The 24,388-nt window shown below is 34.3% G+C and overlaps 2 protein-coding genes across 2 annotated transcripts; both read left to right on the top strand.

The window, feature by feature from the left end:
* Positions 1–985: 985 nt before the first annotated feature.
* Positions 986–10,311, top strand: LOC106711444 (serine/threonine-protein kinase rio2). The gene is made up of 8 exons (XM_014503756.2): positions 986–1,105; positions 1,191–1,332; positions 1,815–1,983; positions 6,814–7,023; positions 7,554–7,745; positions 8,591–8,762; positions 9,345–9,467; positions 9,892–10,311. Exons 1-8 carry the CDS (start codon positions 1,040–1,042, stop codon positions 10,309–10,311), a joined length of 1,494 nt encoding a protein of 497 aa, XP_014359242.2. The 5' UTR covers positions 986–1,039.
* Positions 10,312–15,739: 5,428 nt separating this feature from the next.
* On the top strand, positions 15,740–24,240 carry LOC106711542 (sorbitol dehydrogenase). The gene is made up of 8 exons (XM_014503883.2): positions 15,740–15,874; positions 17,655–17,688; positions 17,924–18,057; positions 21,490–21,680; positions 21,941–22,125; positions 22,348–22,526; positions 23,249–23,370; positions 23,917–24,240. Exons 1-8 carry the CDS (start codon positions 15,821–15,823, stop codon positions 24,089–24,091), a joined length of 1,074 nt encoding a protein of 357 aa, XP_014359369.2. The 5' UTR covers positions 15,740–15,820; the 3' UTR covers positions 24,092–24,240.
* Positions 24,241–24,388: the final 148 nt, after the last annotated feature.

Genomic DNA, 24,388 nt, shown 5'->3' with positions numbered 1-24,388 from the left:
TAGTGCGGAATTTTATGAAGAATTACTTGAAAATTTATTTCAAATTATACTTTTGTCATCATCATCATCAGCTCACTTTACGACCCCACTGAGGGGCTCGGAGCCTACCCCAAGTTAGGGGTGACACATTGGTACATGGCGGGATTCGAACCTAGGACCTGCAGATTTTGACCATTACTTTTGTGCCTATATAAAAGATTCCCAATACTTCATTAAATCATAATACAATCTTAAGCACACATGTCGGCTAAACAAAAATTGTAATTAAAACCAAGATTTATAGACAGATATAATCAAGAAACATCATTATAAACAAAGCTGGTAAGCTAGCCAAAAGGACTTTTTCAAAATTATAGACTCTTTAAATGACAAAAGTATAAAATCGAAATTAAAGACTTATTTTATTGATAAATTAACTAACTTAAATTTATAACAATATATTAAAGTATGTATGTATGTATATACTCCGTACGTAATAAATATATGAATATTTGAATACAAAGTTAGAAAAAATATATAAATATATTTATATTTCATTGTCTTGGCTCAAGTCCACAGTTACTAGAACCACAATGTGTAAGACGTATTCGTACTATGTAAACAAAAAATATTGTAAACTACCCAACTATAGAGAATGTGCAGGGTTCTTACAAACCTACCAGTTTAAGAACCCAAAGTAAAATAAGATTATATTGTACATATCATAAGTGGAGTTAAATAAATAAATAAAAAATAAAGAAATAGATTTCTTAATTGTGCTCTCTCCTACGATTTTTTTTTAAGTTTTTCCAAACAGGATTTTTAGGACTTGATACTTTACAGTATCAATTAAACTAATTATAAATTGATTCAAAATACTTTTTTAAATAATAAATAAATTATAAAATACCAAAAAAACGTCTTTTAAATAATCTTGCAAAGTTATTATTTTCGCACGTTACTGAATGTGTCAAATTGACATTGACTGATAAAACGCGTGTTGATTTGTTCTCAAATATTTTATTGTTTCTTTGGATAAATTAATAAAAACTGGCACAAAATGGGTAAACTAGATGTTGCTATATTACGCTATCTAACCAGTGAAGATTTCCGAGTTTTGACTGCGGTAAGATTTCTAATGGATTATTTTACAAATTGAAATATAACCTTACATGAATTATTTTATACTTTTGATATATATTTTTTCGAAGGTGGAAATGGGAATGAAAAACCACGAACTGGTACCCGGGTCGCTGGTAGCATCTATAGCTAATTTACGTCACGGTGGTGTTCATAAGTTGATGAAAGAATTGTGTAAACATAGACTGTTGACGTATGAACGTGGAAAACATTGTAAGTACTCCCATAGAATTAAATTCGATTTCCACTTAGAGTAGAATATCTTACAATAAACCTCCAGTTGCTTACAATCATTAAATAATTGTTGCACACAATTTATTGCATACAAATATTCATAGGTACCAGAAAGTTGTATTGTCTAAATAAGCCTTTATCTTAGGCTATTAGTTTCAATCTAATACTGCCTTTAACATAATGTATATCATAAGAAACTGTCTGCCAAAGCATTAATATTATCAACTAGCTATCGCCCATGACTCCTTCCCTGTAGAATTAAAAAAAATGTTCTAGAGAATGTTCTACATACCAAATTTCAGTGGAATCCATTAAGCCATTCTGATACCTTGTAAAAAACATCCAAAAATTTGTATTCATAATGTTAGTAATATTATTTTTATATTAATTATTATTAAATATAATTAAAAGATATAAAATTATATACAAATATGGTTTTGAAAATGAACATATAATTTCAGATGATGGTTACCGTTTGACAAATGCAGGTTATGATTATTTAGCACTTAAAGCGTTGACAAACAGGAAAGTTATTGCATCATTTGGTAACCAGATCGGTGTAGGCAAGGAGTCTAATATTTATACAGTTGCTGATGAAGACAGGAATCCACTTTGCTTAAAGTTGCACAGGTATATTTATTAATTGGCTTTATAATTGGAGATCTCTGAATGGGAAACAAGAATATTGTTTAGCTAGCTTTTGCCTGTGACTCTGTTCATGCTGAATTAAACAACGTAAAGTGTGTTCTTCCAGACTATGTTCTACATCTTTGCCAAATTTCATCAAGATCCGTTGGGCTCTTTCAAACAAACATTCATCCATCCATCCATCTAAACTTTCGCATTTATATTAGTAAAGATTCCACATTTTATTGACCTCATAATGTTGTATACACATGCAGTTTCTTACTGTTAGAAATATATACCAATGTAATTTCACCTGTAAATAAAAATATTAGATTTTTAGGTGGCAACACTATACTTTTTGTTTTCCTGTTGTATCTTAAGTTGGTTCTTGTGATTAATTAGTAAAAGCACATTTCGCTGTATGTACAATTCAGTATTGTTTATTCATTTATTTTTCACATCAGGTTATGGGCCCAGACACTCCCATATAGTGAAAATAAGATAAAACAAAATAATACAGAAGGTATCTTGTAAAAAATAATATTCGCGTTGGCGTTTAGTAAAAAGTGAGGTTAAGCGGCAACGTGAAGAAAGCTAATAAAGACTTGCTCGACCTGCGTCGCAAGGAAGGACAGCGAGATGGAGGTAAATATAAATAACAGCATGATGAAACTGGAAGGAGCAAATAATTGGAACATCTGGAAGTTTCAAACTACAGTTTTGTTAAGAGGTCAAGGCTGGTTAGATGTTGTGGAAGGAAGAGCACTAAAACCGAAAGATCCCATCGAACTAACTGATTGGGAAAATAAAGACGCGAAGGCACAAACACTATTGGTTACAAGAATGACTGAAAAAGTTATGTTACACTTAATTGCGTGTTCTACTTCAGCTGAAATGTGGAGAAAGCTGCAAAGCGTTTATGAGCAAAAGTCAGAAACAAACATTCATATAATTCAGCAACGATTTTTTCAGTATAAATTCGAAACGGGCACTGATATGTCTACATTTTTATCAAAAGTTCAGGAATTACAAAATCAACTCAAACAGTTGGGGGAAGAAGTGTCTGAAAAATTTGTGATTACTAAAGTATTAATGTCTTTACCAGATGAATACAAACATTTTGTATCTGCTTGGGAATCGACGTCAGACGATAAACAAACAATGGACAATTTAGTTGCAAGATTATTAGTTGAAGAAGAAAGGGTGAAAGAGAAAAGTGGTCAACCTTCAGGGTCATCTGCATTCGTTGTTAAGGACAAAAAGAATGTAAAGTGTTTTAAATGCAATAAAATGGGACATTTCCTCAGTGAGTGTAAAAGTAATAATAAAAATAAAAGTGAAGGGCAGAGTAACAAATGTTTTTATTGCGGCAAGAGTGGACATAATAAGTCACAGTGTTGGTTCAAGAAGAATAAAGAAAATAAGAAAAGTAATGCATTCGTGGTGTCACACTCATTAAAAGAATATTGCCAATCTCAGTGGTTAGTGGACACAGGCGCCAGCGAACATATGTGTCGTGATCGTGCATTGTTTACATCGTTTACCAATGCCGAACAAGAGTCTGTTATCGTTGGCAATGGTGCAGCAATTAGTGTTCAAGGTTATGGACAGATGGCAGTCGAAGTGTATGACGGGAGCGAATGGGTGCAAACAACCATAGACAAGGTGCTTTACGTTCCGGAATTAAAAACAAACTTATTCTCTGTGAACTGTGCGTCAGACAAAGGATATGTCATGTTGACAGATAACAACTCGTGTAAATTTTATAAAAACAATATAGTTTGTGCAATTGCTAAACGAGTTGGGAGCTCATACTACTTAGAATTGCGCTATAAAAACAAAGTAGCTAATGTGGCTAAGAAGGTTAAGACTACATTGCAAGAGTGGCATGAAAGATTAGCCCATCAAAACTTTGACTACATAAGAAAAGTACTGCTGAAATATAACATCGACGTGAAACAAACTTCGGTTCCTAAATGCGAGAATTGTTTAGAAGGAAAAATGCATCGGTTACCGTTTGGGAACAGTGAAACTGTTACTACGAAAACATGTGAATTAATCCATGCGGATACCTGCGGCCCTATGGAGGTTACGTCAGTTGGTGGTTCTAGATATTTTGTAATATTGAAAGATGATTTCTCCAACTATAGGACGGTGTATTTTGTTAAAAATAAATTTGAGATAAAGAATTGCATTGAAGATTTTATTAACAAGGCAGAAAATGTGACCGGAAACAAAGTAAAAGTTTTTAGAAGTGATAATGGTCTTGAGTTTATAAATAACGAAGTTAAGAAGATCATTGCCACACGTGGCATCCTACATCAAACAAGTGTTCCGTACACACCAGAACAAAATGGAAAGGCAGAACGGGAGAATCGGACATTAGTTGAAGCTGCTAGGACAATGTTGAATGCATGCAAGGATCTTCCAAAATCATTGTGGGCGGAGGCGATAAACACTGCAGCATTTGTCTTAAATAGAACTGGAAAAAGTAAAGACGGTGAAAAATCACCATATGAGGTATGGTTTGGAAAAGAATATGATATTCATCAATTGAAACCCTTTGGGACCCCAGTGTATGTGCACATACCAAAAGAAAAGAGAAGAAAGTGGGACAGCAAAGGAGAAAAAGGAGTGATGGTCGGATATGGAGAAACTGTAAAAGGATATAGAATATATTTTACACAGAAAAATGTTGTGGAATTAAAGCGTGATATAGTTTTCTTAGAGAAGGAGCAAAACAATAGTGAAGTTGAAGTAAAATTGAAATATACAGAAGAAGGTAATGACAGGGGTAATGAGTTGCATAATGAATCTAAAACTACATCAGTGGATCTTAATGAAACTATGGTGACAGAAGAATCTGGAACTGAATACAACCCAAGCGACAATAGTGACAGTTCGTTAGAATCAATTGTTGAGGTATGCCAAAGAGAACCCAGTAAGCGAGTAAGGAAACCACCTGTGTACTATCAATGTCAAAATGTGTATACAGAAAAAAGTGAACCAGTTACTTATAGAGAGGCCATGAAGAGAAGTGATAGCAGCAAATGGAAGGAGGCCATCGACAGAGAGATGCAAACACTAATTGAAAATAATACTTGGGAAATATGTGATGTAATACCAGAAAATGAAAAAGTTGTGAGTAGCAAATGGGTTTTTAAAATTAAAAGGGGTGAACAAGATTTTCCACAGTATAAGGCTAGACTGGTGGCAAGAGGTTTTGAACAAGATGACATTTTAGACTTAAATGACTGTTATGCTCCTGTTGTAAAATTGTCAACTGTTAGGCTCTTTGTAATAATAGCAACTAAACTTAACTTACCAATTTTTCAAATGGATGTAACAGGTGCATTTCTGTATGGAAATATTAATGAAAATGTGTATGTTCGTTTGCCAGAAGGAGCTTACTCAGGTGATAATAAAATTGTAAAATTAAATAAATCACTTTATGGTCTCAAAAATTCACCAAAATATTGGAATATGAAATTTAATGATGTTATGCTTAAAGATGGTTTTTTGAGATCAAATTGTGATTCATGTCTGTATACAAAGTGCACTAACTTAGATCAAATTTATATACTATTGTATGTTGATGATATCCTAATCTTTGGAACTAGTGATATTTTAGTGAAGCAGGTTAAAGACATGTTAAATCAGGAATTTAAGATGAAAGATTTAGGTTTTGTTACTGAGTACTTAGGTATAACTATTACACAAAATTTAAATACAGGAGTTACTGAACTGAGTCAAAGAAAGTATTTGGAGAATGTACTTAAAAGATTTAATATGGAAAATTGTAAACCTATGTCCACACCTATAGATCAGAATATTAATTTAAAGATTTTTGATAATAATAAAAATAGTACAGTAGACAAGAATACTGAAAAGTTATGTCGAGAAATAATAGGGTGTCTTATGTATGCAGTATCTGGCACTAGACCTGATTTGTGTTTTACCATTTCTTTATTAAGTAGATATCAAAATACTGCAAATGACATGTTGCTAAGTAATTTAAAAAGAGTGATGCGCTATGTGAAGTATACATTAAATAATAAATTGGTTTATAAATGTAAAGATAACAATTTAGAGGGGTACTGTGATGCAGACTGGGGAGGTGATCTTAATGATAGAAAATCAACTACAGGCTATTTGTTTAAATTTTCTGATTGTTTAGTTTGCTGGAGATCAAAGAAGCAATTGTCTGTAAGTTTATCCTCCACAGAATCTGAATATGTTGCCATTAGTATGGCAGCCAGTGAAGCGTGCTGGCTTGTTAATTTGTTAAAAGATTTCAACATAAATAATGTATGTCCAGTTCATATTTATTGTGATAATCAGTCGGCTATATCTGTTGCCTGCACTGACACTGTTAATCGACTTAAACATATTGATATACGTTATCATTTTATAAAAGAATTAATTAAAAATAAAAGGATGCTTTTAAAATATGTTAAAACGAGTGATCAACCTGCAGACATGCTCACAAAGTCTTTAAACAGGGAAATGCTGACTCGCTTCTTAGATAAATGTGGTGTTTTAATGATGTAATTTTTTTTTGTTTTTTTTGTGAGGTGAAATTACATTGAGGGGGGGTGTTAGAAATATATACCAATGTAATTTCACCTGTAAATAAAAATATTAGATTTTTAGGTGGCAACACTATACTTTTTGTTTTCCTGTTGTATCTTAAGTTGGTTCTTGTGATTAATTAGTAAAAGCACATTTCGCTGTATGTACAATTCAGTATTGTTTATTCATTTATTTTTCACATCACTTACAATAATAAATGTTTACATTTTCCAAAGAAGTTGTTTAACTCTTTATCTCCAGGTTAGGCCGCACTTGCTTTCGGAACGTCAAGGACAAGAGAGATTACCATGCTCACAGAAACCGAGCATCATGGCTATACCTCTCCAGGATATCTGCCACCAAGGAATTTGCATATATGAAGGCTTTACATGAAAGGGGGTTCCCTGTACCCCGCCCTATTGATTTTAACAGGCACTGTGTTGTAATGGATCTGGTGCAAGGTGGACCTTTGTAAGTAAAATCTATTCCAAATTAAGGCTAAGACTTATGAAATTACTAGCTTTTACCCGCGACTCCGTACGCGCGGAATAAAAAAATAGAAAACGGGGTAAAAATTATCCTATGTCCGTTTCCTGGTTCTAAGCTACCTGCCCACCAATTTTCAGTCAAATCGATTCAACCGTTCTTGAGTTATAAATAGTGTAACTAACACGACTTTCTTTTATATATATAGATATATATATAGATATCAAATGTGAATAGAATTTGAACATAAGTTTTTTTATATTTTCAAAAGAAAAAGTGCTGTGAATGTTTTTTAATTTGTATGAAAATTACTGAAAAATAAGTAAAATTTTATTCAATGCCGTAAATTTAAAAATTAATGAAAAGAAAAACTTCCTTAAATATTTTAATAATTTGATGATTACTTTGTTAAACTTTAATTAGGCATACAAAAAGCCAAATATTCATTTCTCGTTCCTCGTGCTACATCTCAAGAGCGAAAGCAATATTTTTTTTTAAATTGAATAAAATTTCAGGACACATGTAACATCAGTGCCCGACCCTGGAAGATTGTACGATGAGCTGATGGACCTGATTGTCCGGTTGGGCAACTGTGGTGTTATACATGGAGACTTTAATGAGTTTAATATCATGCTGGATGAAGAAGGACGGCCCATTATCATTGATTTCCCGCAAATGGTGTCCACCAATCATCCTAATGCCGAATTGTAAGTAACTTAGAGCTTTTAACATCAGTTTTACAGTTCAACTGTTGGGATATTTCACAGGTGTAGGAGCCAAATACTCTTGTGATGTGATTAATAGTGAAAAAAATAAATTCCAAACATTATTATTAAAGTACTAGCTGTTGCCCGCGACTCCGTCATCGCGGTACTAAAAAAAAAACTTGAGAGGTGTGTTGGGACACCCGGATGGAACGAAGTTCCTTTCAATTAATTAGTGAAGGAACCAATGTTTATTCTATGAATAAAAAACTTAAGTCTTCACAAGAAGTACATTTTATTTCTATGAATTTTCGTTATATATTGTCACGTCGTTGCCATGGTGAAGTAGCGCTCATTCGTCGTTAACATACTTACTATAACAAAAAGTGTCGTGACAACTTTTCGTAAGAATTTTTTCCGTCTAGCCCCCTTTCACAACGCGCGATAAGGAACTTCGTTCCAAAAATTTGTAGGTTGCCTTTGTGTTCTTCCAGACAGTGTTCTACATCAATATCAAATTTCATACGGACGTTCTGGAGATATCTTTGAAAAAACATCCATCCAAACATTCGCATTTATAATCTTAGCACGAGCAAGCGGCCAATTGAATTCGTCAAAATAGCGTCAAAATCGTCATTGACTATATACATCTGTTTTAAAAAAATCTCGCCTACCTTTAATCGAAATAGGTGGGTACACATAGAAAGAGAAATATTTTCCCTTTTTATGTGTCCCCCAACCTTCCATAACCCATCCCTTTCTTGAAGAATAGGTGGGAAGAGGAAGAGGACTAACATTAGACCTCTGGAACACAATTTTTACTTTGATAAAAATATTTTATCATATAGATATTTTGATCGTGACGTGAAATGTGTCCGTGAGTTCTTCAAGAAGCGCTTTGGGTACGAGACGGACACATATCCCAGGTTTGAAGACTTGGAGCGAGATGATGAGATGGACACGGAGATTGCCTGCTCCGGGTACAAGCGGACCAGGGGGGTGGATGATGAGTTGTTACAGGTATGCTCTAATGCTAAACTAACTGTAGCACGCGACTCCGTCCGCGCGGAATTGAAAATACTTAATTGTTCTTTCAGACTATGTTTTATATTTCTTAAAGTATGTAAAAAACCAATATTGACCAAATTAAATTATATATTTTAACTGATGCTTTAAAATTTCTAGTGCATTTATGAAAATACTAGTTGGTCGTCCGCGATTTCGTTCTCGAAGGACAAAAAAAACTTAATAAGTAGCTTATGTGTTCTTCCAGATTATGTATCTGTGCCAAATTTCATCAAGATCCCTTAAGCTGTTCCGGAGATATCTTCAAATAAACATTCATCCATTTAAACTTTCGCATTTATAATATTAGTAATATGTAAACAACGATAATTATGTTGAATATGATGCTGTTCCTTTCTTTCTCGCACAAACTCTTTATCTCGGTCTCTCTCTCTCATTTGAAACGTAAATTACGAATTTTGACCTCACAGTTAGTGTCATCTTAAAAATTAAACTTAAAAAAATCAACTTAAATTTCTGATTTCAAATAAATAAAAGAATTCTTACGAGTCTCTTAAATTGATATTAATATTTCAGGAAATGGGTATCGGCCTCCAAGTCAGTGATGATGAAGACAGTCAGTGTGGTGATGAGGTAACTGATGAAGTTAATACAAAAACGAATTACGAAGAAGACGAGGTAACGGCGCTTAGGAATGAGGTAATTAATATTTTGATTTCAAATAAAAATGATGTAAAGTACAAAATTCAACAATCAGTAATTAAAAATGGCCGTTTTAAGCTCTCTTTGCTGTATTTATTTTTATTCGGTTTAAAAGTTGTGAGGAAACAATACAACTAATCATGAACGTTTATGCATTATCAGTGCAAAATTAAAAGTAAAATTAGCCACCTTCCCGTAGTCCTGTAAAACTCTATACATTAATCTCCATTAACAGGAATAAATACCGCCTTGTGAACAGACAGGGAAATTTTTTTAAAATTGATTTTTTATTATTTTCAACGTAAATACACGTATATCAAAATATGAATTTCTTTTCTTGATATAACAAAGCGATACAAAGACTTCAATTTTAGTAATATACTGTATTTAGTTATATTATTTGAATTCATATTTTATTTAGGTTGAAAAGTCAATTATGAACGATGAGAGAAAAACAAACGTAGAAGAAAAAACATCAAAAACAATGTCCTTACGTTTAGAAAATGAACAAAATGACGAAGAAATACCAAAATTAGTTCCAAGTGAACTTAAAAATGATGATACTACATCCAAAATTGATACAAATTCACAAAAATACAGATTAGCTATGATAGAGAAAGCTCTATCTGATGTCAGATCTATGAGAAGTTATACTTCAGCCAGTACTATAGCTCCAGAAGTAGTTAAACAGCAGGTAAAGAAGAATCTAGAAGATAGACAGAAGAAGATGGAGAGGAAGAAAGCTATAGCGAAGGGAGAAGCGAGCGCGGTCACGAGACAAAGAAGAGACAACAGAGACACTATTAGAGAGAGTCACGGATTATGGGGATGGGCAGAATAATTTAATTTTAAAGAAATAAAATACATTTTATATCATTAATCTTTTATTTTTCCCTTTATTTAAAAAAAAAACTATTTTACTATCTGTACGTTATTATAGTCTGTTTATTTTCCCGCCATTTGTATTTTAATAAGCGTTATCTGTTATTCTTAAATATTTACTTCGTTCAGTCTTAAAATGTTTTTCCCATCAATAAATATTAACATATCTGCCCTGTTTATTGAACGATTAAAACTTTATAAACAAAGAGTTACTTTGAAAAACAAGCAAGATAAAAAAACTTCGTCCAAAGACCTTCAATAAATTGATTTATATATTTAATGGTCATTTAAATACAGAGAACTTTGAAAATGTAATGTGTAAAAAAAAATAATACCGAGGTTTAAAAAGTGAACTTTAACGTGGTAGACGCCAGCAACAACAACATCTGTTGCACGAATTGGTCGACTCGCCCGGTGAAATACCACGACCACACAGAAGACAGACGTGAAGTAATTCCACGTTGCGTCTGATGAGTGTGATGCCGGAGGCCTAATTTTAGTCCTCTTTCCACCCTTTTCTTTTAAGGAAAGGATTAGAATTTAGGGCAGTGGATTCGACGGAGAACGGGACGCATAGAAAATGGAAATATTCTAATTCTCTGCGTCCCCTTCTCCGTCGATTAAAACTAGGTAACGCATATTCGATCGCGGATGTCTCTAGACAGCGATAGCTTTGCTATTTTGATGATTCAGGTGGCTGCTTGCTCGTTTGCCACCTTATAATACAATTAAAAAAAAAAAAAAACTATCCAAAGCCTTTGCCTAATATTGAAACATTAACCTTTAAAAAACTGTTGTTTGTTAACTTGTCAAGCATCCTTCTCCGTTGACGTGTTTACCAACGAAATGTCTTTGCATTTATGAGATAGGTCACTAATTATGTTTACTACTGTAAATAATTATAAATATTTATTCATTACTTTAGTTATCTGTGACCAAGGATATGAGTTCACAATCACAGTACGATAAAAATAAATTTTAAAGAAAAACAAACTTTCTAAAAACAATAATTACTTATGTTCTTGTAAATTATTATGTCTACGACGGTTCAAATGAGACCAAACTCGACGATGTTGTGTCGTTTCATTGTGATGTTCCTATAGCCACCTTCCAGCTCCATCATCAGATCAGCATCATGTTATCATAATATTGCATTATCATGCAATTTACACACTTATAAAAAATTTCAACTCAATCATCTAACCGAGAAGTGGATCAAATTTAATTTGCAAGATGACGATGATGAAAAATATCGGGACAGGTGATATTAAATAAAAACTTGTAATAAAGAAGGCAGATGACTCCTTTACCTTTTATTGATGGCACTGGCTTTTTACTTTATATTCCAAATTGGACCAAAAGGTTTTATACTTTAATTTCATCTGTGGCGCAGTAGTTTAATCTAGACTTATTTTCTACACGTTCAGTTTCGATCCCCGCTACGAACTAATGTGTTTTTCGAATGGCATGGCATAGATCTGACGTCCGCCTGCACATGTTTACGAATAAATTCAAAGATGCGGGTAAAATCAACAAATCGGAACTTGGCGAACCTGATTGACTATGGCATAAGTAGTCACTCCTTATTTAAGATTGGCTCGAGTATTTTTGCTGGGATCGGTATGAGACCGCGAAGACAGCACTTGGAGAACCTGACATGACTGAGACGTGCTATAAGCAAAGCCTCACATTGCAGCACTCGCCACAATCTTTATCAATGGAAAAATTAAATTACATATCTCTGTATTAAGATAAACATTATCATATGTATCTATTGTAGATAACAAAAATGTGTAATTGTATATTTGGAAATTTCTTATGGTGAAATGAAATAGACAGCAAAAAATTTTTCAGGATAATGATGAAAGTCCCCCGATTCTGTAGTGCCTCCGTCATGTTTGCCCAGGCTCAAACCGACGAATTCCATGCAATTATCAGAAAAAAGGTAGCGTCACTGGTGAGGAGGCTCCGGGAGAGTGACAACAGCATCCTGAAAGCAATAGCTAGCGACCCTAAGGCGCCTGTGCTGAGACATCTCGTGCGGACTATGATCCCGCAAGGGTGTCTCCTAAATACATGACGCATTAGAGTTTCATATGTATAAATTATACATATTTTCCACTAGTACTATTTCTACTAACCCTAGTCATCTAAGTTTCTAGTTTTTGTAATTTACTAACCAAATATGGATCTCTGTTGTCCGAAAAAAAGAATTTTGAAATTTGAAATAAAATTCAATTAAGATGTCTTTCTTAAGAAACAAAAAGCAAACTTTGTGAAGATCAGATTTTGACTCTGATCGTCACAGAGTTTTCTATTCTTCTTTATCATTTTTCGTCGATGATCATGATCTTATCATCAGATGAAATAAAAATAAATACGCGCAAAAAGTAACTGTTAGACTGGCTAGTGACCACCTATATGGCCTCCTTGATACAGCTATCATTAGTAAAGAAAAACATTAAAAAACTTATCTTGGCTATCGTACTAACATTTGATATGTATTAAAGTTATACTTAACGCCTATTACTGCATAGATAGGCTATCCATAATTACGAAGAGCCAAACCGGGACGCAGAAGAGAAAGAGGCTCATTTTCATTTTGTTTTTCGCTTAATTTGTGTTTTTCAAATGAAATGCAATCAAAATTATTATGAATTGAAAACGCGGTATTATATTGAAAAAAACGGCGCGGGGGAACGATTGGTTGGGGTGTCGGTGCTGTTCAAGTTTGACCGGGACGCCGGGACTGGGATCTCAAACCGGGACTATCCCGGTCAAACCGGGACGTATGGTAAGCCTATGCATAGATAATATAATGTCTTTTCGCAGCGAAAAAAAAAATGTACATGAATACTTATTTAAAATTAAAATCACTACGAATCGCCTTTTGGTTATCTGAATGTGCAATTAATTCTGGCACTTTGGAAACACAAATAACTTGAAATTTAATATTTGTGCATTGAATAGAAAGAGTACCACACCAACACCAGGGAAAATGGAAGTGATCCCGCATTTCGTCTGATTAATGTGCATTTTCTTACAAGGATGAGAAGGGGAAAGGATGGTAAGGGGAAGTAGATTTAATTTTGGACGCATAGGTAGGGGAAATATCCTCTTTCGTCCGTGGATTAATTGTTGGCAACACATCTGTCATTGCGGATGTATATGAACAGCGGTGGATTTGCTATTTCGACAAATTCAGGAAGACGCATGCTCTTTTACCACCTTATGATATAAAAAAATAAAAGTTTTGCATTAAGTGATGAATTTGCTCTAAAGAACTCTAGAGTTATATTTTCAGTACATCTAATTTATATTTAGATTAAAAATATTTAGATTAATTAGCTTACGTGCTCTTCCAGACTATGTTCCTTAGTTATGTCTAATTTAATTATTGAGCCGTTCTGAAGATACCTTCAAACAAACATCCATCCAAACATTCGCATTTGTTATATTAATAAGATGTGAAAGTGCATTGATTTTTGTTGGAAGGTATCTCTAGAACGGCTCAACGGATCTCAATAAAATTTGGCATGGGTGTTGAGCTAGTCTGGAAGAACACACAGGGTAGCCTTAATTAGTAGTAATTAAGTTTTTTTATTCTGCACAAACGGAGTCGCTGGCGACAGCTAGTATGTATAAAAAATTGATACTGCAATCAATTTTTAGACCAAACTTTGGAATAAATATGAACAAAATTAATGTAAAAGTATAATACAATTATATGAATTGTTTAAATTTCGGTCTGTTTTCTAGCATGAGAGGGATGATTTGACGATTGATTCGATTATTTCGGTTAACTGTTACAAAAATGCTACAAAAATGTAAGATTTCGTCTGCCTTCTGCTTGTTATTGAACATTGGTAATCAAATAGCATAAACATTCCATACATTATTATCGTTCAGACGAGACGATGCCATGTGTTTATCTAAATAAAACGTTGATAAGCGTGACTTATGTAATGTTAATTAATCTTCGCGCGACAAGCGCAAAGGCCATGTCAACGCGACCGCGGTCAAGCGCGAACGTTCCTCTTGCCTTATTATTTTGTTATAGCAACACATTGGAGGCTCTAGGATTTTAATTAACTGGAAAGAGATGGAGCTTAACCTTCCTGAGATCATACAGAAACTTAATACTAAGGATACACGCTAAAGTATATTTTTTTAGGAGGGAAACGCAGCCTGACGCCATATTAAGTCGCATGGATATCCGCAAATTAAATTAGAACACGGTGATATGATGCTACAAAAAAATTATTAGAATTATCAACTTCGCATTAAAATATTCAATAAAAAAATGGGACAGATATAAATATTAAAAAGTATTTAAATTAATTTTATCAAAAATAATTGAGTACAAATATAATTAGCGTTTAAAGAGGCAGAATGGCTTTAATGTCCCATGTAATAATTTATACATCTTATTTTATTAAAAATATTTATATAATTTAGTAATTTTATTAAAATTACACGAATAAATGAAAAAAAACTTATTTGGCAAAAATGTAGATTACGTAATAAATGTTTTGCCAATAGTAAAAATTGGGGCAGGAATGAATTAAAAATGTAAGCTTAGTCGGGATCAAATTGCTATGATATAATGAATTTAAACAGGTTTACGACATAAATCGAATGGTGCATTGGTATTCAAACTTGCCTATCGCCGCCTAAACACCGAGACGAATATATTTTTGTACGGGTATTACGGCAGAAAACCACATCTCACAATACCAAGATGCAATACACAAGTTGATCTATCACCTATCACTAACAGAACATATCTGTTTGATAGTATTTTCTAACAATTTATTATTTTATTTATCCGGAGTTATAATATGAAGTCTGATCATCAGAAAATCTAGATCTTGATTTTGATTTATAACAAGAACAGGCTTCAGAAGTTTAAAGGTGTATCTTATATTATAAATGCGATTTTTTGATGTATGGAACAATACATTGGCTACTATTTTTTTTTAATTCCGCGCGGACGGAATCGCGGGCGATAGCTTGTTTACCTATAAAAAGTGAGAGAGAGAGAAATGCAAAAACGCGCCAAATTTAAAATCATAATCTCAGCCTACCCTTGGTCTCTTGTGTAATGATCTATTTCGTTGTTTTATTGCATAAATAACGCGGGAAAATATTAATAATTCGAACGTCGCGTAGTGAAAATGGCGTATAGTTAGCATAGACCAAAAATAGACTTTTGGTACCGTTGTTTTTGTTACGCTTAAACCATTCCATACTTCATACCTGTTCTAATGTTGCTCTATCGGGAGGCCCGGCTAAATATTTGTAAAATTATTCGCTTACGTGCGTTGCCGTGCCTCCTCTCGTTGATAATCAACCAACCTATTACTTTATCAATATAAATTGGTGTCGGTATTCAAGCATAATAATATATTCAACGCCATTTGCCAGTCAGTAGTGAATTAACAGTCCGAGTCCGCGCACGCGTCAAAATGACACAAGATAACCTCACCGCCGTCTTATACAAGCCCAAAGATTTAAGATTGGTATGTTTTTGTATTTCTGAAATATTAAATAATTACTATTCATTTTATTTATTTTTATTTTATTTAATTACATCAACTGTTATTAGCCATAACGGTTATATAAAACGTAGTAATATATTTAGTAACTATTATTTTTAACGTAAATCCAGGTTAATCCATTAATATTTATAATGAGCTAATAAATAATAGACTATTGATTGTAAGATAACTATGTAATTATTAAGTTGTAAGTATTGTTAGTGACAAAAATTATTTTTATATCAATTAATGAAAAAATTAAATTAAAAAGTTTGTGTTTTTAATCCATTTTGCTGTTTATCGGGTATTTTATTTCATTATTATATTTTATTACATAGTTTATTGAAGTTAATAATACCATTTTTTTTTTAATTTACTTTGGAATTATTCCATTTTTTTGTAGCAGAAGGTAGTTTTATTTTTGTTATTTTTTTTGTAATCGCTTATTACCGCAAAAGCTTAGCGTCAATTTAGAAATGCAACTAATTTGAGGATTCCCTCTGAAACGTTGCTCTAGTTACAATTTCGATGGCAAAAAATCCTGCCCAACAAATAATAAATCCAAGGGCGGGTTTACACTGTCGACGAAATTGTAAACATCTTGTCTTTCGTGACGTTCTCTTTTAAAAGTAGATACACATTTAAACAAGTGTCACGGCAGTTGAACGTCCATATTACTTCAAGTTCAATATTGACACCGCTGAAATGAAGGTTAAATGTTAAATAATTTAATTGTTATTAAGAATGTATTATTTAAATTGTAATAGAATTGTAGTTAATACGAAGTAACATGATTATCACAAACTTTCCACCACCAAAACACATTTACAAATGTTGTCATTATTATGTTTGAAAAATTAAATAGGTAACAAAATTATTTTTACAGATATTTCGGTAGCTAAGCTAATTTAATATACCTATATATATAGCTGTCGCCCGCGATTCCATCCGCGCTGAGTTAAAAAAATTATAATATGGGTATCAAACATAGATAGTAGCCGATTCTCAGATCTACTAAATATGTATATAAAATTTCATAAAAAACGGTCAATCCGTTTTGGAGGAGTATGGTAACTAACATTGTAACATGAAAATTTTATATATAAGATAAAAAAACTTTATTTTGACATGTATCACATAAATACTAGAGGTATTTATATATAAATACTGCTATAGCAGCTATATATTTCAGCAAATAAAACATAAGATAAGTTAAATCTTATCGTAATGGTAATAAAACGACCTCTTGGCTCACGTATAATTTGATAAAATATAGAAATATTTATGTATACTTACATTATTATACAACATATTAAAGTACATTGAACGAAATGCGAAAAAAAAATTAATATTAAAACTTTTAGACTCCAGAATGGCATTTTAATTGGCTGACATTAGTTTAAGAAGTAAATTAGATAATTACTTAGATGTATTATTAACTAGTTGTCGCCCGCGCCTTAGTCCGCACGGAATAAAAAAGAAATTGTAGTAGCCGATGTTTTCTTCCAGCCTTTACATCTTTGCCAAATTTCAGGAAGATCTGTTTTGGAGATACCTACTAACAAACATCCATCCATCCGTCCAAACATTCGCATTTATAAGAGCGTTGTGGGTATATAAGCTTTTGGATAGTCATATTAAATATCCTGTTTTGAAACATATGATCATTATCACTGTTATTTTCAAAGTAAATGACAGAAACGATATGATATTTTTTCAGTTCGTCAGTTAAAATCTTATTTCCCGTAATGTTTGATTTCAGGAACAAACACCGATACCTGAAATCGACGACGATGGTAAGGAGTTTAAACATTTTGTACCACAGAAACAAACAATTAAGTATACATTCGACTATACAATTCAATAAAAGGATCGATTGATTTAAAAAAAAATGTGACCAAAAAAATACTCATATCGATCTAGAATCATTCTTATAAATTTAACTACAGAAAAAAAATGGGGTCCGCAATTAATTAAAAGATAATGAAATAAATTACTAACTTAACTAATGTATTCATGTATAATTTTCAGAGGTACTACTTCGCATGGACTGTGTTGGCATCTGCGGCTCGGACGTGCACTACTGGCAGACTGGGGCATGCGGGGCATTTGTAATGCACGAACCCATGATCATGGGACATGAAGCTTCAGGAGTTGTGGCAAAGGTTAGTTACACCATAAAACTTTACGCCTTTAGGACACTTTATACAGCAGGCCTTTAGGACTTTGACAAAATTTTAAAAACGTTATGTGGTTAAGAACGTAAAAATCATTTAATTTTATTGTTAAGTGCATTAGTAAATAACAGTTTTTCGTATTAATTGTAGAGGAAGGAAAAGCACGAGCGGTAATTTAGGACAATTTGGAAAATAATTAAAAATGAAAATGAAAATAATTAAATAAAAAGGGCGAAAAGAAACGATTAGCACACACTGGAAGGAATATATTATATTAGGTCCTTACATATGAAATTGGCGTTTTGTATGGGAGGAACAAAAAGTCGAATATTTTTTAATATAATGTATTTAATAAATCAAAGTATGAACCATTATTTTCTATGCACTTTTGCCATCTCATAAGTAGTTCATTGATCCCTTTACTAAAAAAACCAGTCGGACGGGAATCAATAAAATCTTTGAAGGCGATTTGGACTGCCCCATCGGAGTTGAATTTTTTCCCTTGCAAGAAGTTATCCAAATTTCGAAAAAAATGGTAATCTGGTGGAGCAAGGTCCGGGGAGTACGGAGGATGTCTTAGACTTTCCAATTGAAGCTCTTCTAATTTAGTAGCCGTCTGTTGCGCAGTGTGTGGTCTAGCGTTGTCGTGAAGCAGCAGTGGCGTGGAGCGATTGACCAGCCTAGGTTGTTTAGCCGCTAGCTTTTCCATCATGGTTTGCAATTGCTGACAATAGACATCAGCCGTAATAGTCGGCCAGGTTTGAGAAAACTGTAATGAACAATACCGGCACTAGTCCACCAAACGCTTACAAGTAACTTTTTTGGGGTTAATTTTCGCTTGGGGCAGGATTTGGCTGGCTGGCCAGGATCCAACCATTGCGCTGAGCGCTTCCGATTATCGTAAAGAACCCATTTTTCATCACAGGTAATGATTCGGTTTAAAATACCTTCATTATTGTGCCGGTTTAGTAATGTAACGCAACAGTTGACGCGCGTTTGCCGGTTTGCTTCAGTCAATTCGTGAGGTACCCACCTTTCAAGCTTTTTAATCTTCCCAATTTGCTTCAAGTGATTTAAAACAGTTTTATCACTAACATCGCAGCCTGCAGCTAACTCGGACGTGGTTTGCGATGGATCCGCTTCCACAATAGCCTTCAACTCTTCATTATCAACTTGAGTCTCAGGCCGTCCACGGGGCTTGTTCTGCAGATCGAAATTTCCATAACGAAAACGTTGGAACCAAAAACGAACTGTGTTTTCTTTTGCAACACGACCGCCATACACATCATTCACCCTTCGAGTCGTTTCCGCAGCACTAGTGCCACGGCGGAACTCGTACTCGTAGATAATGCGATATTTTAAGTTTTCCATTTTGTAAAATGAGTGACGCAAACAGAAAAAAACAGAAGAAAAAAAACAAATGAATGACAGTCATCGAACCACAAATACATGAGTCTATAGCTGTACAAATTTGAATTTGGAATTCCTTACCAAAGAGGAGAAATTCGTGATTAAAGTGGCCAGTACGAAAAACGCCAATTTCATATGTAAGGACCTAATATTTTAGAAACATAAAAAAGAAAAAAATATAAAATGTTCTCAATTTAAAAATATAAAATTATGAATAAAAACTTATATACAAAAAAGTTCGTTTGCATCGGAAACACTAATAAAAATACACAGTAGAGATTAACAAGTCCGCCTTCGTTTAGTGTTTTCCGTTTATAGTTCCGTTTACAACTCAACAGTAAATAAGTTACTTTGCTTTATAAATGTCAATCTTCATCAGAAAACTAATAGAGCTTGGTGTATTCAATGCCGTTCGCTGCTATTATAATATTGTACGACAATAAGTACTGCCCTGGACACTAGTGACGCTATGAATACATTTGAATTTAAATATATGGCTGCTTAAAATTCGCAGACGAAAAAAAAATAAGTTAAAAACTTTGTACTTGCGAGGAAAAAGTTTGCGAAGTCGGTTGTCAGTGAGGTTTGTATTGACTGTTAAAAGGTTAATTAAAGAATGTCTGAGAAGATAAATTATATTGTCAAATTAGGTTGGAATGTCCTAGAAGATCTTGAATTTACTAGACATGTTAAATAATATTGCAACTATGTTACATAATTAGATTTAGTACGAAAACTTGCTTAGATTTGGTAACTAAAAATTGTTGTAGCAAAACTATTATTTATATTTTTATAAGTCGTCAAACGCCTTGAACTTAAGATGATAATAGTTATTATAAATCCGGTTTAAATAGAAAAAACTTTGGAGGTGTGTCTCGTATGAATAGATCTAGTGATAAACAGGTTTTTAGAGTAAAATACTAGAATCATACATGTTAGGTTACTATTTTGCCGCTTTCAATATTTCGAGGTATCCAGCCACACTTGCGATTCTAATAACATTCTACATAGTTTGTGCCTATTTTTAGCAGTAACAGCTACCGCTACTTATGTAGCGGTACCTACCCAGATGCTAGTCTATAATGTTATCCAAACCTTAAGACTTCACCGGCGGGACGTAAAGATTCCCTTCAATCAAACGCAGTGGGCTCATCTGAAACAGGGCTTAACAGCATCAAAATGCGCTCCAAGCTAACCAAGAGCTGTCATAAAATTTGAATAAAACTGTCTGTCCCACAATGTAATCGAGTTCTTATATCATGTTTTTCGCTGTATAAGTTTTATACCACACAAATATAAACACATAGAGACTCTATTTTTATACGTTCGTGGTGGATCTATCAAGTGCCCTATAGTCTTATTAAAAACTACTGTCGCCATAATTTTAATGTTATATCGGACAAATCCGACTGTAAATACTCAATTTTTGCCTTTAAAATCGAACATTTTCATATATTAATGTATTCTTAGCGCTTGTTTGTACATGCACTTTGTTAATACCGCGTAACTCAACGATGGCGGCTCTCGAGCGACAAATGCTTTAAAACCGCACTTGTCCGTTCGCCCAGCTCCCAAAATGTAACACTGCGCAATAAAAAGCGTCGCTTTTAAAGCACTGCTGTTGATACTTGGAAATTCATTTTTTCTATTTGAACGCTTTTTTATCTTGCATTAGAAAAGCGCTCAAACGAATGAGGGCTAACTCATTTATTGTTCAACAATCATTACAATATGAGTTTAAATGAAGTGTGAACAATAAATTAAGTGGTACTAAATTTAAAACTAGAAATTGAAAGTAAAAGATAATCAAAATGTATGATCTGTCTAAAATATCCTGTTATTTTTTTTTACATGGTTACCTCAGCCCATATAATATCACACCCGCATAAGTCATTGATCCGATCGTCAAAAGTACATAACTGAAGTAGGTGACTGATCGCTCTTAGATATGCAAATATCACAAAAGATTACTGACGGATAGGAATATGTTTTATACAAGAATTCTTTCAGATTGGGTCTAAAGTAAAGAACCTTGCGGTGGGTGACCGCGTGGCGATCGAGCCAGGCGTACCGTGCCGCTACTGCGAGTTCTGCAAGTCGGGCCGCTACCACCTCTGCCCCGACATGCGCTTCTGCGCCACCCCGCCAATACACGGCAACCTCGCCAGATATTACAAGCACGCCGCTGACTTCTGCTACAAGTTAGATGTTTTACAATCCTTTTAAATTTCCATAACCTAATAACAATCGACAAATTGTCTTTGCAAGAGGAAATAAGCTCTTTCCTGTATTTATTACTTACTACACTCATATCAAAATTGGTTCAGTCGTTTACGCCTCAGAGAGTCACAATGGATTCGACATAACTCGGGTAATAAACGCCGTTCAAAAGGACACATTCGTAGTCCTTAAAATGAACAATATTTTAATAATTCGTTTATGAAATCTTATTTGTGAACAGACTACCCCCCCACGTGTCGATGGAAGAGGGTGCACTACTGGAACCTCTATCTGTGGGTATCCACGCATGCCGGCGCGGTGGTGTGGCGGCCGGACAAAGCGTGTTGGTGCTGGGCGCCGGACCCATTGGACTGGTCACCATGTTGGCCGCGCGCGCCATGGGCGCCAGCAAGATTCTTATCACTGGTTAGTGGCACTCGTCACTATGGAATTGGTTTACGGACGAGATTCAAGATTCACAAGTGTTCATCAAATTACGAAATTAAACTTTTTGACATACATTTTCTATTTATTCATGTCAAGGCTTCATCGGTTCTTTCAAAGTTACCGAAGTATCCGGATTTTTGTGATCTACATAAACCTTAGATTAAATTCAACTAAGACAGGACTCGCAACTCGTCTATCCAGATATCCTACAGTCCCGACTGGACTTCGCGAAGCAGTTGGGTGCGGACCACACGATCCTGGTGACGAGAGATGCCAGCGAGGAGCAGCTGGTGCAGGAGGTGCGCCGCCTGCTGGGTGACAGCCCCGACGTCTCCATTGACGCGAGCGGCGCGCAGGCCACCGTGCGCCTCGCACTACTGGTCAGTCACTTACTGTACAATCTGCCATCACTTTTATCTTTCACATAAAGGTCAACCCAGAGACAGTATACTTTTAACTAGTTACACAGATGAACTGTGAGTCCTTTTATGTCCCAAATAAGTTTAGGACAGGTTAGCAACTGTACTAGATTTCCTTACATTTATGTATGTAGCGAAATGAAAACTGTACTAGCTGTTCTCGTGCGGCTTCATCGACACAAAATTCCATTCCTTTTAATCACACAGAAAAACTTTGTTTTATTGTTTACGTTGCGTAAAACTTTCAATTGCACAAATTACAACGAAGGCCTTCACCATTAGCTAAAAATAACTTTACCATTCATCTTTACTACTATTGGCTTGCAATTTTTGTCTCTTTCTCGCATATATTTTGTTTAATTTACTCATCTCTTAAGTTTAATAGCGTGAAAATATATAATCTAAAGCGTGTTGTAAGTACCGGGCTTTTTATTACAAAAATAATTATTCAAAAATATGCTGTGATCGCTACGATCCTGCTTTATAAAGTGTGTTTTTACGCTTTATTATATCAGTATAGATGTGCTGCATATTACATGAATAACTGTGGATTTCTGAAACCAAAATCTTATACAAAATATGGTTATCTCTGTTTTGACAAAGATAATGACAGGGATGACGATATCTTTGGCACAGTAGTTTTGGTGTAAGAAAGCCAGGGTAAGAGAGTTGTGTTGTGTCAGGCGACCAAGTCTGGCGGCGTGGCGGTGCTGGTAGGTATGGGCAGCCCCGAGCTGACGGTGCCGCTGGCCGGCTCTGTGGCGCGAGAGGTCGACATACGCGGCATCTTCAGATATGTCAACGAGTGCGTACAAAATACCTCTTTCTATTGTCACACTTCATAAATTCACATAATGACAATTATTATTGACTAGCTCTCGCCCGCGACTCTGTCCGCGCGGAATTAAAAAAAGTCTTTATAAGTAGCCTATGTGTTCTTCCAGAATATGTTCTACATCTTTGCCAAATTTCATCAAGATCCGTTACAACATCCATCCATCTAAACATTCACATTTATAATACTACTAGCTGTCGCCCGAGACTCCATCCGCGCGCAGTTAGAAAAAAACTAAATGGGGGGGGGGGGGGGATTATGAAAAAAAAAGATGTTGGCCGATTCTCAGACCTACTGAATATGCTCACAAAATTTCATGAGAATCGGTCAAGCCGTTTCGGAGGAGTATGGCAACGAAAACTGTGACACAAGAATTTTATATATTAGATTATGATATAACTTATTTAATAAACCATCAAAAATACAGTCAAAAGTAACCTTTTTGTAAAGATCCCGTATATTTCACAGTAATTACTGATCAAAACATTTTTATAATAAAAAAATCTCATGTTACAGGTATCCCATAGCACTTTCTATGGTGGCTAGCGGACAAATCAACGTGAAACCACTAGTCACACATCATTATAGCTTGGAAGAGACCTTGGAGGCTTACGAGGTGGCCCGCAAGGGTCTGGGCATCAAGGTCATGATCCACGTCCAGCCCCGCGACACCAACAACCCACAGTCATAACAAATAACTATCTCTACATAGCAGTTTTTGAAATAACGCTATTGCTTTTAGTTGTATAACACGTGACATAGCGGCCATTTTGGAATCTTGTAAAATTTTTGACATATGACACGATTGATTGAAAAAAATAATTTATTTTCAGCATATAACAGGACATTTTATAAAAAATACAAAATAAATATTGACTAGGAAGTTTGAAAAAATATACCAAATTTTCTTAAATTTATTTTGAGTTTTTGTGTTAGTAATTAGTTATTTACTTTTGACGGGTAAAAAATAATGAATGGAATATCAAAT

Source organism: Papilio machaon, chromosome 20 (genome assembly GCF_912999745.1).
Source record: "Papilio machaon chromosome 20, ilPapMach1.1, whole genome shotgun sequence".
NCBI classification, from domain to species: domain Eukaryota; kingdom Metazoa; phylum Arthropoda; class Insecta; order Lepidoptera; family Papilionidae; genus Papilio; species Papilio machaon.
Note: the sequence above shows the minus strand (reverse complement) of the source record. Positions and strands in the feature narration are given on the sequence as shown.

Bases quoted from the DNA above. Each gene is read 5' to 3' on its own strand.
- LOC106711444 (XM_014503756.2), top strand. From the start codon at position 1,040: ATGGGTAAACTAGATGTTGCTATATTACGCTATCTAACCAGTGAAGAT. The intron at 1,333-1,814 runs GTAAGTACTCCC...ATATAATTTCAG, and splicing joins GTATGAACGTGGAAAACATT to ATGATGGTTACCGTTTGACA. The intron at 1,984-6,813 runs GTATATTTATTA...CTTTATCTCCAG, and splicing joins CTTTGCTTAAAGTTGCACAG to GTTAGGCCGCACTTGCTTTC.
- LOC106711542 (XM_014503883.2), top strand. From the start codon at position 15,821: ATGACACAAGATAACCTCACCGCCGTCTTATACAAGCCCAAAGATTTA. The intron at 17,689-17,923 runs GTAAGGAGTTTA...TATAATTTTCAG, and splicing joins ACCTGAAATCGACGACGATG to AGGTACTACTTCGCATGGAC. The intron at 22,527-23,248 runs GTCAGTCACTTA...GTGTTGTGTCAG, and splicing joins CCGTGCGCCTCGCACTACTG to GCGACCAAGTCTGGCGGCGT.